This window comes from Nelumbo lutea, chromosome 8, assembly GCF_056320005.1.
Source record: "Nelumbo lutea isolate HS-2025 chromosome 8, American lotus-T2T, whole genome shotgun sequence".
Lineage (NCBI taxonomy): Eukaryota > Viridiplantae > Streptophyta > Magnoliopsida > Proteales > Nelumbonaceae > Nelumbo > Nelumbo lutea.
In genome coordinates, this window is record NC_142691.1 from 26,513,700 (window position 1) to 26,527,960 (window position 14,261).

The 14,261-nt window shown below is 36.5% G+C and overlaps 1 protein-coding gene across 1 annotated transcript; it reads right to left on the bottom strand.

Moving 5' to 3' along the window:
• Positions 1-4,409: 4,409 nt before the first annotated feature.
• LOC148843546 (phosphatidylinositol 3,4,5-trisphosphate 3-phosphatase and protein-tyrosine-phosphatase PTEN2A-like) lies at positions 4,410-14,028 on the bottom strand. Its single transcript, XM_088958512.1, has 13 exons — positions 13,824-14,028; positions 13,063-13,538; positions 11,853-11,954; positions 11,710-11,766; positions 11,542-11,607; positions 9,270-9,446; positions 9,059-9,145; positions 8,905-8,969; positions 8,761-8,837; positions 6,415-6,461; positions 6,129-6,259; positions 5,325-5,394; positions 4,410-5,179 (listed from the first exon to the last, which is right to left on the bottom strand). The coding sequence occupies exons 2-13, from the start codon at positions 13,489-13,491 to the stop codon at positions 4,640-4,642; spliced, it is 1,848 nt and encodes a 615-aa protein (XP_088814638.1). The 5' UTR covers positions 13,492-13,538; positions 13,824-14,028; the 3' UTR covers positions 4,410-4,639.
• Positions 14,029-14,261: the final 233 nt, after the last annotated feature.

Sequence of the window (14,261 nt, forward strand, 5' to 3'; positions counted from 1 at the left end):
AATTCCAAAAATACCCCCAAGTCGACCATGGGGTTAGTTGAAGCATGTTTGAAGCTCAAAGTGCTGCAAAAAGACTGAAGAGTGCAAAAATGGGGTGTCTACACTTCCTATCTTGAAAATTTTGGGGTTATTCACTAAAGTTATTGTGCTCATACTCCACAACAAAATAGAGTAGCAGAGAGGAAAAGTAAACATATTATGGAAGTTGCAAAGAGTACACTTTTTGCTATCAATGTTCTTGTGAAATTTTGGGGGGATGCAATTTTAACAACCACTTATATATGCCTTCCCAAGTCTTAGGGTTAAAGTCTCATTCTGGTGTCCTGTTTCCTAGTGTTGAGGTCTTCTCTATTCATTTATGTGTCTTTGGTTGCACTTGCTATGTCCATATTCCTAGCTCCAAGGGACATAAGTTTGAACCCAAAGCTTGGAAGTATATCTTTCTTGGTTAAACCTCCACACAAAAAGGGTATCGTTGTTTTGATCCCATTAATGACTCCCGATTTGTTTACATGGATGTCACCTTTGCAAAGTCAGTTCCCTTTTAAATCTCCTCCTGTTCCTCCTCCTCTACCTACTAGTCCTCCTATTTTACCACTCATCCTATTCTCTATAAGTGGTACCAATGGCAAAGACTAAGGTAAACATAAGTTGTTCCTATATCTCTAGTTAAGCCTCAAGCGCTTTTAATCGCTTAAGAGAGGACAAGTATGATATCTCTACCACTAGCACCCTCATTTTTAGACCTTGACCTTTTCATTATTGTAAAAAAGGTAAGCAAAAATGTACATCTCATTGTGTTTCTAAGCATCTTTCTTACAACTTGTTGTCTCCATCTTATTATTCCTTTCTAACATTCATTTCCTCTCAACCCATTCTAAATTCAGTGAACAAAGCCCTAACCAAATTAGAATGGAGAGATGCTATGAGTATTGAAATAGAAGCACTCTATAAAAACAATACCTGGGAACATTGCTGAATTTCCAACTAGGAAGGAACTCGTTAGTTATAAGTGGGTTTACACTATTAAGTATCATGTTGATGGGTCGATTGAGAGATATAAGGTATGTATGATTGCCAAGGGATACACTTAGGTGTGTGGGATAGATTACATTGAGACTTTTTCTCTAGTTATTAAAATGACTTCTGTGAGGGTTCCTTTATCTTTGGTAGTAAGAAATGATTGACCACTTTATCAATTTGATGTTAAGAATGCGTTCTTGAATGGAGACCTTACAGAAGAAATATGTCTCTCCTTCCTAGTATGTTTGATAAAGAGATGCAAGACAATGTGTGCAAATTGAAAAAGTCATTTTATGGCTTAAAGCAATTTCCACGTGCTTGGTTTGACAGGTTCAGGGCTGCTATTGTTCAGTTTATACATTTAGACTTAATGACCTTATTTTGTTAAGAAGATAAGTACTTTGGTTACATTTCTTCTTGTTTATGTGGATAATATTATTGTTACTGTAGTGGTACACAAGAAGTCAATGACCTTAAGAAGTTCTATAATTTTGAATTTGAGATCAAAGACTTAGGGGAGTTGTATCTTCTAACACTAGATTGTTAGATATAAAGAGGTGCCTTCATTTCTTAGTGGAAATATGTGCTATATCTTCTTACTAAGATTGGGAAACTTGGTGCTAAACTTGCCTCCACCCCCATTGATGTGAATTATAAATTCTCAGCTGGTGATGGAAAGTTTTTAATTGACAGGGGAGTGTTTTAGAGATTGTTGGGGAAATTTCCCTATCTTTGTATGACTCACCTGGACATTTCATATGTTGCTAGTCTAATAAACCAATTCATGCATGCTCCCAAAGACAAATATAATTGCGGCAAAAAGTATTATGCTATCTTAAGGAAACTCTCTAAAAGGGCATATTGTTTGCTAAACATGGTCATGTAAAGGTAAAAGGCATATGTTGATTGAGTAGGTAATGTTGATGATAGGAGGTGCATATTAGGCTATTGTGCTATGGTATATGGGAATATTATTTCCTAGAGGATCAAAAAGAAATCAGTGGTTGCTAGATCTTCAGCTAAAGTAGAATATAGGGCTATGGCACATGAGGTTTCTGAGTTGTTATTGGCTTAGATCTCTCTTTAATGAGATGGGTGTCTCATGTGACAAACCACTGGTGTTATATTGTAATAATCATGCTACTATTAACATTGCTCACAACCCGATTCAACATGATGAACTAAGCACATCAAAGTAGATAAACACTTTATATGGGAGAGAGTGGCTTTTAGAGATGTGTGCCTTTCTTTCATTGCATCAGAAAGAACAGTTAGCAAATTTTCTAACTAAGGGAGTTCCAAAGGTAAAGTTTCAACATTATGTAAGCAAGTTATGCATGATTGACATTAATGTTTAGTTTGAGGGAGAGTATAGTGAAAATGAGCCGAATAAGCCTTAATTTCTTTATTTTTCTTTAAGTTATGTTTATAACTTGTATTAGTAGGTAGTGGGCCTTAGTTATAAGCTTTTTTTGTTGTTTTTAGTGATGAACGCCCTACTAAGGGCACTCATGTAATTATCTTTATTTTTTACAATAAAAGAAAAAAAAAATCATTAGGGGCTGAAGAGAGTTTTAGAACTCTCTCTTCTTCTTCCCTTTCTTCCATCTTCTTCTTCTATTTTTTTCTCTCCCATTTTTTTCAGTCTTCTTTTTCTCTTCTGTTTTCTTTCCTTTATTTAGATTGTTGCATGTGTGTTTCACAACTAGAACAAAGGATCTTCTTATCTTACTCCTTTTCTTGATGAGAAATATTTGTCTACAACTCCATTTACTTTTACTGCAAATTTAGGAGTGGTGATACACTACTTTATCATCTCACACCAAGATTCAGGAAACTCCATCTTTGTCAACACATGAACTAAAAAGTTCTATCAAATTCCTTGGTTAAGTGGAATAATTTATGCCATTCAATTTCTATGGAGGATGGGAATAAAAAAAGGAATGGGTGAATGTAGCCTGCTTTGCAAAGCTTGGATGGAGAATTGTAACCTAGGAGAAGTCTAAGTTATGAGAAAATAAATTAAATAAAGAATTTTTGGAAGACAAACAAAAAGAGGGTTTCTTGGGCTAAATGCTGGAAGGATACATGGGTGGACAACAAGCATTTAAAGCAATTAAATTGAAAATAGAACTATTCCTGAACCAAACTTTAAAGTCGAGGATGTCATAGACATATCAACTAGATAGTGAGATGGGACCAAAATCAGGAACCTTGTACCTATTTGAAATTTTGAATACAATCAGAACAAATGCAGTTCCTTCAAAGAGCAAAGAGGATATTCTGTTATGGAGCCAACTCCAAAAGGAATTTTCACAATCAAATCTTATTATTCTATTATGAATGGTGACATGATGAGGAAACCTAAATCCCTAGGGAAATGAAAATATGGAAACCAAGTTGTCCTCAAAGCTAAAATTCTTTAATCATTATTCAACACATGCTTAAAGGGAGGGACATGGGTGGGGTTGGTTCCATGAATTTGTAACCGGAACTTACCTTGTGAATGTTGGTTTTAGGGTCAGTTCTGGCCTTGGCAACTCTGAGGTTAATTCCGGGGTCTACCTATAAAACCTATTCTTTCTCTACTCTCATCCTTAAAAAAAAAAAAAAAAAAAAAAAGAAACATGTATTTAAAAACTTGATTTTTAATAATGAATATATAGTTTAAAACTTATATTGTCTTTATTGATTAAATTAAGTAATTTAATATGTAGATTATTCTAATATATTAATATATAGTTCAAAATTTGTCATTATAATTTAAATTTTGTAAATATTACCTCTTACATTATTTATTATATACATTCAATTATTAAAATGAAAACAAATTATCAAATTATTTAAGTAACTCAATGGTCAAATGAGCCCATGGATTTTGTAACCGTGAGTGTTTGAGTTCAAATCTTCACATTCTTCAAAATATATTGAGGTTTATTTCAAGGCAAGTTTGGTTCTAAGGCCAGTTCCACCAAGGCCGACTAACGCTATTTCATCGGATCAGTTCGGAAAGGATAAACCCTGGACTTTGTAACCGGCCTGAATAATGATCGATTTCAAGAATTTGGTACTAAACCCTACCTACCCAATAACAGATTGGATAAGGTCAATTCAAGGCCAATTCGAAATCGATTCCATTCGATTCTAGGTAGAACTTTACCCATTTGCTCACTCGTAATGTGGACTGTCCCATTTGTGGGAAATGGGGAGCACAACCCATATTTCAAGGATCGTATAATTGCTACGCATGGTTTCTTATCCAAGCATGCCACGCCCACGAGGATGGATACATGTTTAATTGTTGGGAGAGACCTTGTTCTCTCGAAATTTCAAAAAAAAAAAAAAAAAAAAGAAAAGAAGAAAAATGTATTTGCTACAAGGACAACTTTAGCATTGCAAAGGAGGGAGGGCTATTAAATGAAATCAAATTTTTGTACTAAGACAGCAGAGAATCTGCCAACTAATGGGACCGACCCAATACACAACCAATATTAAGAATGAACAAATACATGCAGATATTCACTTGGACATCTGAAGATGCCTGTTTGATCCTTACAAATAATTTTCTGTACAAATTCTTTTGTGAGCATCAATGCTGTCAAATGACACTCCTGGTTCATTCACTTTCATAGTCTTCATCGTCTCCGAAAGAAAAGACAGAAGCATCAGCTGCAATAGCCTTGAAATCATTGGAGGTTGTTGAGTCCTTTGGAATGTCAACGCTCAAGCCAGACCTACTATCACTATCAGTGTTCGATTCATTTGCAGATGGTTGCTGTGTGGGTCCTTCGCTTCTTAATGAAAACTTTTCTGTCCCATGAGTTAAAGCTGCTACTTGTTCTTGAGTGGTGCCGGTCTGGGGACCTCCGGCAGTGGTACTAGCAGGTCCTACTCCAGAAACTTCTTGAGCTTCCCTATTCTTCGAAGATCCACTTTCTTCTCCTTCACTGTCTGAAAATACATCATCTTTATCTGGACTTCCAGAGTCTTTATTTGCGCTGGGAGTTGCTGCACCTCCATCACTTGGGACAGGACCTGTCCCTGGGCTTGCATCAGACTTCCTGCTTGCACTTCCAGTTCTTGGCTTTGTAGGAATTGTGTCATTGTAGTCTATCATCACAACCTCAACCTGGAACCCAGGCGAAGGCAATTTCCTCTGTGCATGGTACAGATCCCGTGAATAGCCAAATGACATACAGAAACAACCAGAAAACAAGGGAGGAGAAAGGGAGAAAACTTGTATCAGAAAAACCACTGCCCAAATATCTTTCCCGCCTTAAAATATATCTACTGCTGTTTACCTTGTCAAACCCATCAAGGTCAGAAGTGTTCAAGATTTTCCGGTTTTCTGTCATTGTTGTATTCAACCAACTGGAAGCAAGAAACAGGAAAATTAGAGACGTTAGTTACAATTTGAGAGAGAAAATCAAGACTTGTAACTCAAAAGAATAAGGTGAAAATTTAAGACTAATCCTTCAAAGTTATTAACATTAAACTCTCCACAGTTGAAGAAAAAGAATATTAAAATTAGAGATTTACCAGAAAAAACGGTAGAAAAAAAAATGCTTATATGCTTTATCTATTTATATTTTCCCAATCTTTACCAGGATTACAGTTTTTTATTTTTTTTTGGGTTAACTAGGGTTACAGGTTAAACTATAGGAGACTCTTTTAAGTTGGACAGTATGCCACAGATTATTAAGAAGATTGTTGGAAAAGGACAAAATACCAAAAAGATGAATACTCAATAAATTAATCAGGATACTATGGGGGGAGAATAGCGTATCCAGTCTAACTCTCTTTATATTACATTATGTCTCTTTATTCCTGTAAAAAGCCATTGCCCAATTTTCTTCCAAGCTATGTGGGGTGTTGGGAGAGATGGACTGCGTAAAGACCAAACCTTTGGCCTTTTTTGCTTTTTTTTTCCTTTTTTTTCTTTTTGCAAGAAGTGGCTTCTCGCAGATTCCACTCTTATTCTCATGCTTGTCATCTGGAGATTTAACCATTATACCAGCCAATGGCCCCTTCTGTACTCTATATTTGATAAAAGTTTCAGGAAATATGGATATAGATGAATGCTAACGTGCTTACAATTCACATACCAATAGAAATCTCCTTGGCGGTCATGAAAATGAATTTTGAAGTCCCCAGACACTTCAGTCAGACCAGTCTCCCCTGGTAGAGCAAAGACTATGATCCCTTTCTTTGGTGCATTAAACCAAAAATCTTCTGGCTAAAAAAGAACAAATACATGGAAATAAGTACGAGGACCATACAGGTTTCAACTACTAGTCAACAATATTATATTAAAGTCCAAGGATGTTAAGGTAACGTCCATAATTTGACAATGATCCAAAGGAGAAAATGAAATTTCAGGTAAAAGCCTACCATCAGATCCTTAGTTCTTGGGTGCTTTTTGGTAGAGAATAGAACTCCTGTGCATTAAGAAAAATATCATTGTCGAATCTCAAAACACATGTGCATACATAAACATAAAACAATAACCAATTTATGCTATGGAATATTCTTTGCTATACAGGTTTTTCAACTATACAATGAAAATATTCAGTGTATCCACCAAAAATGACAATTTTTTTGAGGAATTAAAAATGGCATAAATTCTGCCATATAGAATTTACAATAAAGGGAAATAAAAAAACAGGCATTAAACAGTTAAGTTACATCCAACATATATTTGACACAAATAGAAGTCATAATAAAAGATACGCCACCAAGACTCAATTTGCAATAATCAATGAGAAAAACACATTTCAAACAAAAACTTTTTTCCAGACATCATCTAAAGTTCTCCTGTCATAAATAAATAATTAATTAAATGACACCATCAGGCTTCACAATTTCCAATAGTTCATGAACCACAGGAACAAAATGACTTCAGCATCAAGTAAGGACTGAAAGCCACAATCTCAAACTAAGACGGTTAATTGGTGAATAAACAATATCTCTATTGGCATCTTCCTATTTCTAAAGCCACAATACAAGATAAATGCAGTTTTTTTTTTCGCCCAAGTAGTTTGAAATGAAAACTGATGTGAGACAATGCTGATTCAGTGTAGCTTCTCAAGTAACGACTCATGGTTTCCATTCCATTGGCATCGATGAACTAAAACTAATTCACGACGAGTTCTATTCCACCAAAAGTTACTAGAATGATTGCACTCCATCCCACCAGCATCAACAAAATATCTTTCCCATTTCCCACCATCACAGTTGCATCCAATCAAGAAAGACAAGAAAGCCCAATATTCCTGTTTCTTTGAAGGTTTGGACAAGTGTGTGTACTGGTAGTATATCTTGGGGGACCATTTATTTTTGCCAAGGCCACAAAGCTCATTATTCCTGTTTTCGATTTTTCTTAATAACGTTTTTACCATTATGTTCAAAAAAGGACCAAAAATTCCATGTACAGCCTGGTGTCTTCCAATATTCTGAAAGCCAATTCATTTCACTTGGAAGGTGGTTCTTCCAAGACTCATCCAAAGAGTCAATGTTTTGAGTAAAGAGGTGATCAAGTAGTGTGGTATCTTCCATCAAAGTTCAATTTCACCCTACAAGGTAGAGGTGGGGATCACCTTTCTTGAACAAAGGGAGATGAGGAAGAGGAAGTCGTTATGGCACTCCAACCTCTAAAAATGTCATCTGAAGAAAAGTTCTTGAAAAGATTCAAATATTTCAGCCAATGTATGATCTTGATGGTTATGCCTTCAGTAAAGACTTTTCATGGGACATTGATAAGAAATTTAAGACAAAGGGACAATGTATACAGGCTTTAGGGCAACCCCATCCCTCCAAGGGCTGAACTTTTGTTTGGTTAGTGGATATGGATAGTATTTTAACATTAGATCACTTGAAAATAAGAGAGAAAAGGGGATTTCATTTGCCAAATACATGAGTAACGTACAAAAGGGTACAATGTATACAGGCTTTAGGGCAACCCCATCCCTCCAAGGGCTGAACTTTTGTTTGGTTAGTGGATATGGATAGTATTTTAACATTAGATCACTTGAAAATAAGAGAGAAAAGGGGATTTCATTTGCCAAATACATGAGTAGTGTACAAGAGGAAAGAGGAAAACCTTATCCTCTTATTCAGCAAATGCACTTTTTAGAATTAATGTAGGAGTTCTACATAGCATTTAAGCAAAGAGTAGTTCCTTCACATCTGGAGAAAATATTAGGAGACAAAAGGCTAAAAATTTTAGTATTATCCCTTTTGTTGTATGTTGGGGGCATGGAAGAAAGGAATAGAAGATCTTTGAAGACAGATATACAAGAAGAAAAAAATTTGGTAGTTGATGCATGTATAATGGTGGCTGTAAATACATAGAGTTAGCCATCAAAGTATGTTAAAACCTACTGGGGGCATGGACTTTTAGACAACAAATGAGGGAGATTTATTGTTTAGCAAGGGAAATGGGAGTAATCTTTATTTGGACAAGGAGGTCAGCTAACAGTGTGGCTGATACTTTGGCAAAACAAGGAACTTAAAGGGAAAATTATTTTTGGGATGTACTGTAACTTTTGGGAGAAAATACAGGGTCAACACTCATGCTGTGAGGATTGGCATTGTATTCCTTTACTAATTCAATGAAATTTACCGTTTCCAATAAAAAGAAAGTATGTTAAAGCCTAAAAAATGATAGAAAAACATAGGCAACAGCACTGTGTGTAACCATTAGAATAAAGACAACAATAAAAGAAAACCACATTATACCATTATGATCAGAGACAGTAATTGAGGGCCTAATCCAGTAAGGACAATTGTGAAGTCGAAATCCCCTAAGCATGCACCTGCAGAAAACATAGTCGATTATCGTGTGAAGATTGAACACCACACAGTTTCAGAGATGATTAATACCTACGCCCAGGCTGGTTTTCCCCATTGAAGTATGTTAAGATGCGCTCAAAATACTTGACATATCTCTGTTAACAGAGGAAATTATTTATCAGATAGATGTGGAAGGCGTTCTTTGATTGAAATATGTATTATCATATAGCATAATTTGACTTACAATCTGGCTTGGAAGCACTAGCCCCTTCCCATCTACACATCTTTTTTTGTTGTAGTAGTCAATGGACTCCTCAGCAGTTGGGAAGAACTAGTAGAAAGGCAGATATGGTAACACTACTGTCAGACCAATAAAAATTAAAAAGCAACATGGCCAATAAAAGTAACATAATTTCCCTGATGCCAGATAATAGGAGCAATGGAACATAGCACACCTTCAGAAATAGAAGAAGGCTAGAAATCATTAGCCCAGTCCTGGCCATGCCAGCTTTACAGTGAACAACGACCACATTCTCAATGTCTTCCTTCAACCATGAGTATGCACTTTGGCAAAATGATACGATGAGTTGAATGGGGGGGCAATTATGATCATCAAATGGAAAGCATGCAACCTGGAAATACGAAAGACTTAAAAAATAGGAAAAGACTGATGTGACTTTTTTTTGTAATAGACTGATCAGCACAAGAAAGCAACCCCAGAAAGATATAATCTTTTTCAATTATTAACAGCACTACAAAATGATAAAAGATAGTCATATTTAATTCTTTAGCACATAATATGAGTTTCTATCTCCAAGAAGCTATAACTGTTATTTTATGTATCTATCTGAAGGTGCCATCTGGCTCACTTGGTCAGTTCGCTGCACTCTAGTTTGTAGCATAGATGGGATCGAATCCCACATTCACCAGGTTGGGGGCTTATGGGTTTGGAGGAAGGGCTACCCCGACTTTGTAGCCCCATCACCATCCAAGTCTTGTCCCCTGTTTTTTTTTTTTTTGATAAATAATATCACATTTCATTAAAATCAATAGGAAAATACAGACCCTTGAGGAGGTGCGAGATGCCTCCTCTCCAACACAGGAAACCCAAACAACAGAAACTATAAAAACTATAACAAGGAGTACATGAGTGCTACTACAAGATTACAGTTTATCCCAGAACTGTGTTTCCCTATTTGTCCCTTGTTTTGTCAAAATATCAGCGAGGGTGTTCGCTGATCTTCCCACCCTGTAACAGCCTTATCCCCTGTTGTGTAGCCCTATGCACCAAAAAAAAAAAAAAAGCATCTATCCAAGTATCAGAAAGTTTGTCAGTTGTTCTGTCTGTTTAACTAGAGCACCTTTTCATATTTCAAGTAAAGAAAAACCACTTTTAAGATAAAAACAGAAACAGATGTCTCACATTCTATTATTCTTTAAGACTCATATAGCATATGCTAGCCATGCTAAATCCTCTAATTTTTAAATGATTTTCTGTCAATATACCATCCATTGCCACTATCCAAGCAAAAGCCTCCACCCTTGAGGGATAGGGTTACCCTAAATATCCTTAATAAAGGAAGATGCCATCTGGTTTCTTGTGATTGCAGAAAAAAAAGTCTCTCTCTCTGATATTGAAACCCTAACTTCTCTATATTGCTCAACAGCATGATACACTATCCAATAATAGTCTCCTAAACTTCAGGCACCACACCAACTGATTTCCTCTCAATTTGTAGCATTGATGAATCTGTATATTGTGGGTTAAGCCTATATAACCTTGGATGGAGGTCACAAAACCTCCTCACTTCACTCTACTGCACCATTCCCCAAAAACTTGTAAGATTCTTGAAGTCTTGATGGAACAACATAACTTCTTTCCAGACACATACCCCATATAAGGAAGACACCTCCCACCGATCAAAAATGATAAAAAGACACTTCCCTAGGTTCCCACTCAATCTAACCACCCCATATTTACCAACAAAATCACCCCTTCTCCAGTGTGTATCCCTCTCTTTCTCTACACCAAACCTTTTAAAAGGCCTTACCCTCCTTAACCCGATCCTATAAACTCCTATGGTCTACAAACCTCAATCCAATTCTCCTAATAAAATTTATTCCCTCTCCCATCTCCCATCTCCACCCCAAAGGAAATCTTTTTGAAGTTTCTCCATCCTATGCACCACATCAGCTGGAATTTTCAAGAGGAAAAAACTTGACAGCACAATCATAATTAGTGTATTTCGGGGTGGAGGTTGGGGAGAGATGGGGTTATAAACCAAGGGTTTGGACTGTTACAAATACATATACCAAAGTCTTAAGGACAGCAAATGCTGATCTGTTTTCAGTGGGGTGCTAGGCACATTTCCATTGTAAATATAAAATTTTCCACTTAAAGGAATACATTTTCAAGTTACCGATAAGAAAACAAGTATAGAAAACATAGGATTGATTGACAATAGGAGAAATAACAGAAAAGAAAAAGTAGGAACAAGGAAGAAAATTTGAGCCAATCAACTGCTATACAAGAAGTAGAAAACCCTATGTTTCAATAAAATAGATACTAGTTATGGGTTTTCTGGTTGTTGAGTTTTTTTTTTCAATATAAAGAAAAAAGAAAGATGAAGCTTATGATATTTTCTCCATGCGGTGGGTATCCACTAAAGTTTTACCTGTACACTATAACAAGAATCAGGAGAGCAAATAAACAGAAGAGGCACATACCTTCCCCTCAAATAGTGATGCATCATACAACCTCTCTGAACAAAGATTGTATACTTTGTATTTTCCCTATGAAGAAAAGGTTGGTTCGCAAGAAAAGAACAAACATCTAGTAAGTAAATTAACAGATAAGTAATTCTCATATGATGAAAGTAAATAGATTATCATTACCTTGTGATGAGTTTCAAAGAACTTGATCACTTCTTCCATGTGGTTTCGGTAGAATCCCTGCATTAACATTTCTCACCTAGTCTCATAAAGGTCATGTGAAACTCAACCAACTAAACTTCAAGTGGAAAACATTAACCGTTTACCTCAACATATCCAAAAAATCCAGAACTCATGTCCCCAGCAGGAAACCCCATTGCAATAATATTCTCTGTGATATAAGTCATATCCAAATCAAATCCTCCTTCCTGAAACCAGGTATGGAAGTTTTGCTTATATCATAACATCAAACAATGAGAAAATCCAGGACAGTAATATCTTGAGCAGGGACAGCAGAAACTAAGAAGAGTTTGAGCACTCAGAACCATGTTTTGCAATATCAGTGAGATACAGAAAATCTCCCAATTCTCTCAATATATGACATTTAGTAAAGATGTAAGACTGAATGGGGAGGGTGGAGAAAATAATGATGTTTTAATGTTTGGATGAAGAGTGGAACTAAGTCGGCATGAAATAGGGTCAAAACTGATCTTGAAATGTAAGGTCTAATTAGTTAAAAAAAGTGGAGTTTCAAGTTTGTAACTATATTCTGAAATTTCTACAGGGGAAACCATAAAAATTTAGCAAACTAGGATTAGGATTTGAATACTGACAAAGGATATTAGCACTTCCTAATAGTGTAAAAAAGACATTCTACACAACAAAGTAAGGTAAAAGCATATATTTATGAGTAAAAGTTTTCCATCCTGTTAAACTGGAGTATTACCAAATACCAATTAAACTTGAAGTTACAGTCAAGAAACAAAAGATCCAGTTACCCTTATTCTTCATCTCCATTAAACAGATCTTCTCTGGCACAAAAAAAAAAACTATCGTTGTGTCTGTGCATACAAGATTTACAAAATGATGCACCTAAATGCTTAAACAGAGCTTGACAGAGAAATTGTAGAGCGTATTATACTTTGCATGCATTACAATTGCTGGGCTTAATTACTAGAAACTCCTAGACTAGACATGTCCCTGAAGATGTATATAGAAAGTGCAGATAAATTGAAATTTGGTCTTACATCAGAAGTTTGTCCTAGTAGATAATAAATCAGAAAAACTAGCATCAGCTACTGTAATGGGAATATTTAAACACTCGATAAATATGCAAAATAAATATAAGAAAGCAATTTATTGTTTGCCACAGTCAAACCAAGTATTAACAAATATAAATTCACTGGTCATACTTATACATCAAATTCCAATAGAGTATGAAGAAAACCAAATTAAAAAAAAAAAAGAAAAAAAAAAGAAAGAAAGAAAGAAAAGACACCTCCACCAATCATAAAGAAAAATTAAGCAGTAGGCTACCTGGTATCTTCGTTTGTTTTGAGACACAATGTGTCGAGCCTTGACCTGCACAGCCTTAACTGCACTCCTTGACGAATCAACCAACCCCTTCGTCAATGATTCAAGAACACCAGTCTGAGGAGCCGTGGAAGCACCCTCAGCATTCTCATCTGCCACAGGAGCTTTCGGGGATAACCGCAATCCCAGTCCACTGGTAAAACGCGCAAGCGTTGCCTTGGCGGAACTTGAAGTATGCGACTCCTCTTGCCCTGAAATCGAGGTCTTTGGAATTTTAAGACTGAAACTTCTGGCCCATGAAGATATGCCAGAAGCAGATAGTAAGGGCGGCGTATCACGGGCAGAGTTATCTTGTGCAGAAGCTGCAGGTGGTTGCACATCAGGAGCCTTAGCAGGAGGAGCAGACGATGAATCAACAGTTTCCTTGTCCATTTCTACCCAATAAACCCCAGTCACCTCAACACGAATCACAGCTTAACCTTCAAATGCCAACCATATACAATCAAAACTATATCGATTTCCAAATAAGGGCTGCAAAATCTAACAGATTTGAGCACACTGAGACTAAATTAATACAGAAAAAAACTTAATTTTCATATTTGCAGATCTGATCCTAAATCCTAACAGATTTGAGTATAAATTAACATCGAAATGAAAACAGTGTTCAGCTTTACAGATCTTCCTAACAAATCTCAAACATAACCAGAAGCAACAAATAGAGGGATAGGCAAAGGCACAGAGAGAGAGAGAGAGAGGTGAGATACCGGGCTTAAGCCTCGTCGTTTCAGAGCAGAAAGAGAGAGGGAGGGAGGGAGGAGAAAGACGTAGACCATTTCGCAGGCGAAGTGAGATCGGTTTTTGGACTTGGGAACTTCTTGGGTCTGGGCCCAGAACTCGACACGTGGCACGATCAGAACCGACTAAAACGGTCCCATCAACAAAAACAGTCTGGTTAGAAGAGTTTTGGCCATCTGATCCTTGCAAAATATCAAAAACATATCTATTGAGCAAGGAATGCTAGCACCACGGTTAGCTTCTAGACGTAGCGCAAACACTTGAAACACGCAAGTCGTGTGGGGCCTGCATTGGGTATTTTGGATAAAACAAATGTTAGCGTCACGGACTCACAAGAGCGACGGTCAATACTCCACCGTGCGTGCACATACAATGGAAAAGACTATCTTACCCTTCATTCTCCGTCA

What these genes read in the sequence shown, in the direction of transcription:
- LOC148843546 (XM_088958512.1), bottom strand. Translation starts at nt 13,491, where the DNA reads ATGGACAAGGAAACTGTTGATTCATCGTCTGCTCCTCCTGCTAAGGCT. An exon ending in CATCACTATTTGAGGGGAAG is followed by an intron (nt 9,447 to 11,541) that starts GTATGTGCCTCT and finishes TCGTATTTCCAG; the next exon opens with GTTGCATGCTTTCCATTTGA. An exon ending in GCCTTCTTCTATTTCTGAAG is followed by an intron (nt 9,146 to 9,269) that starts GTGTGCTATGTT and finishes CCTTTCTACTAG; the next exon opens with TTCTTCCCAACTGCTGAGGA.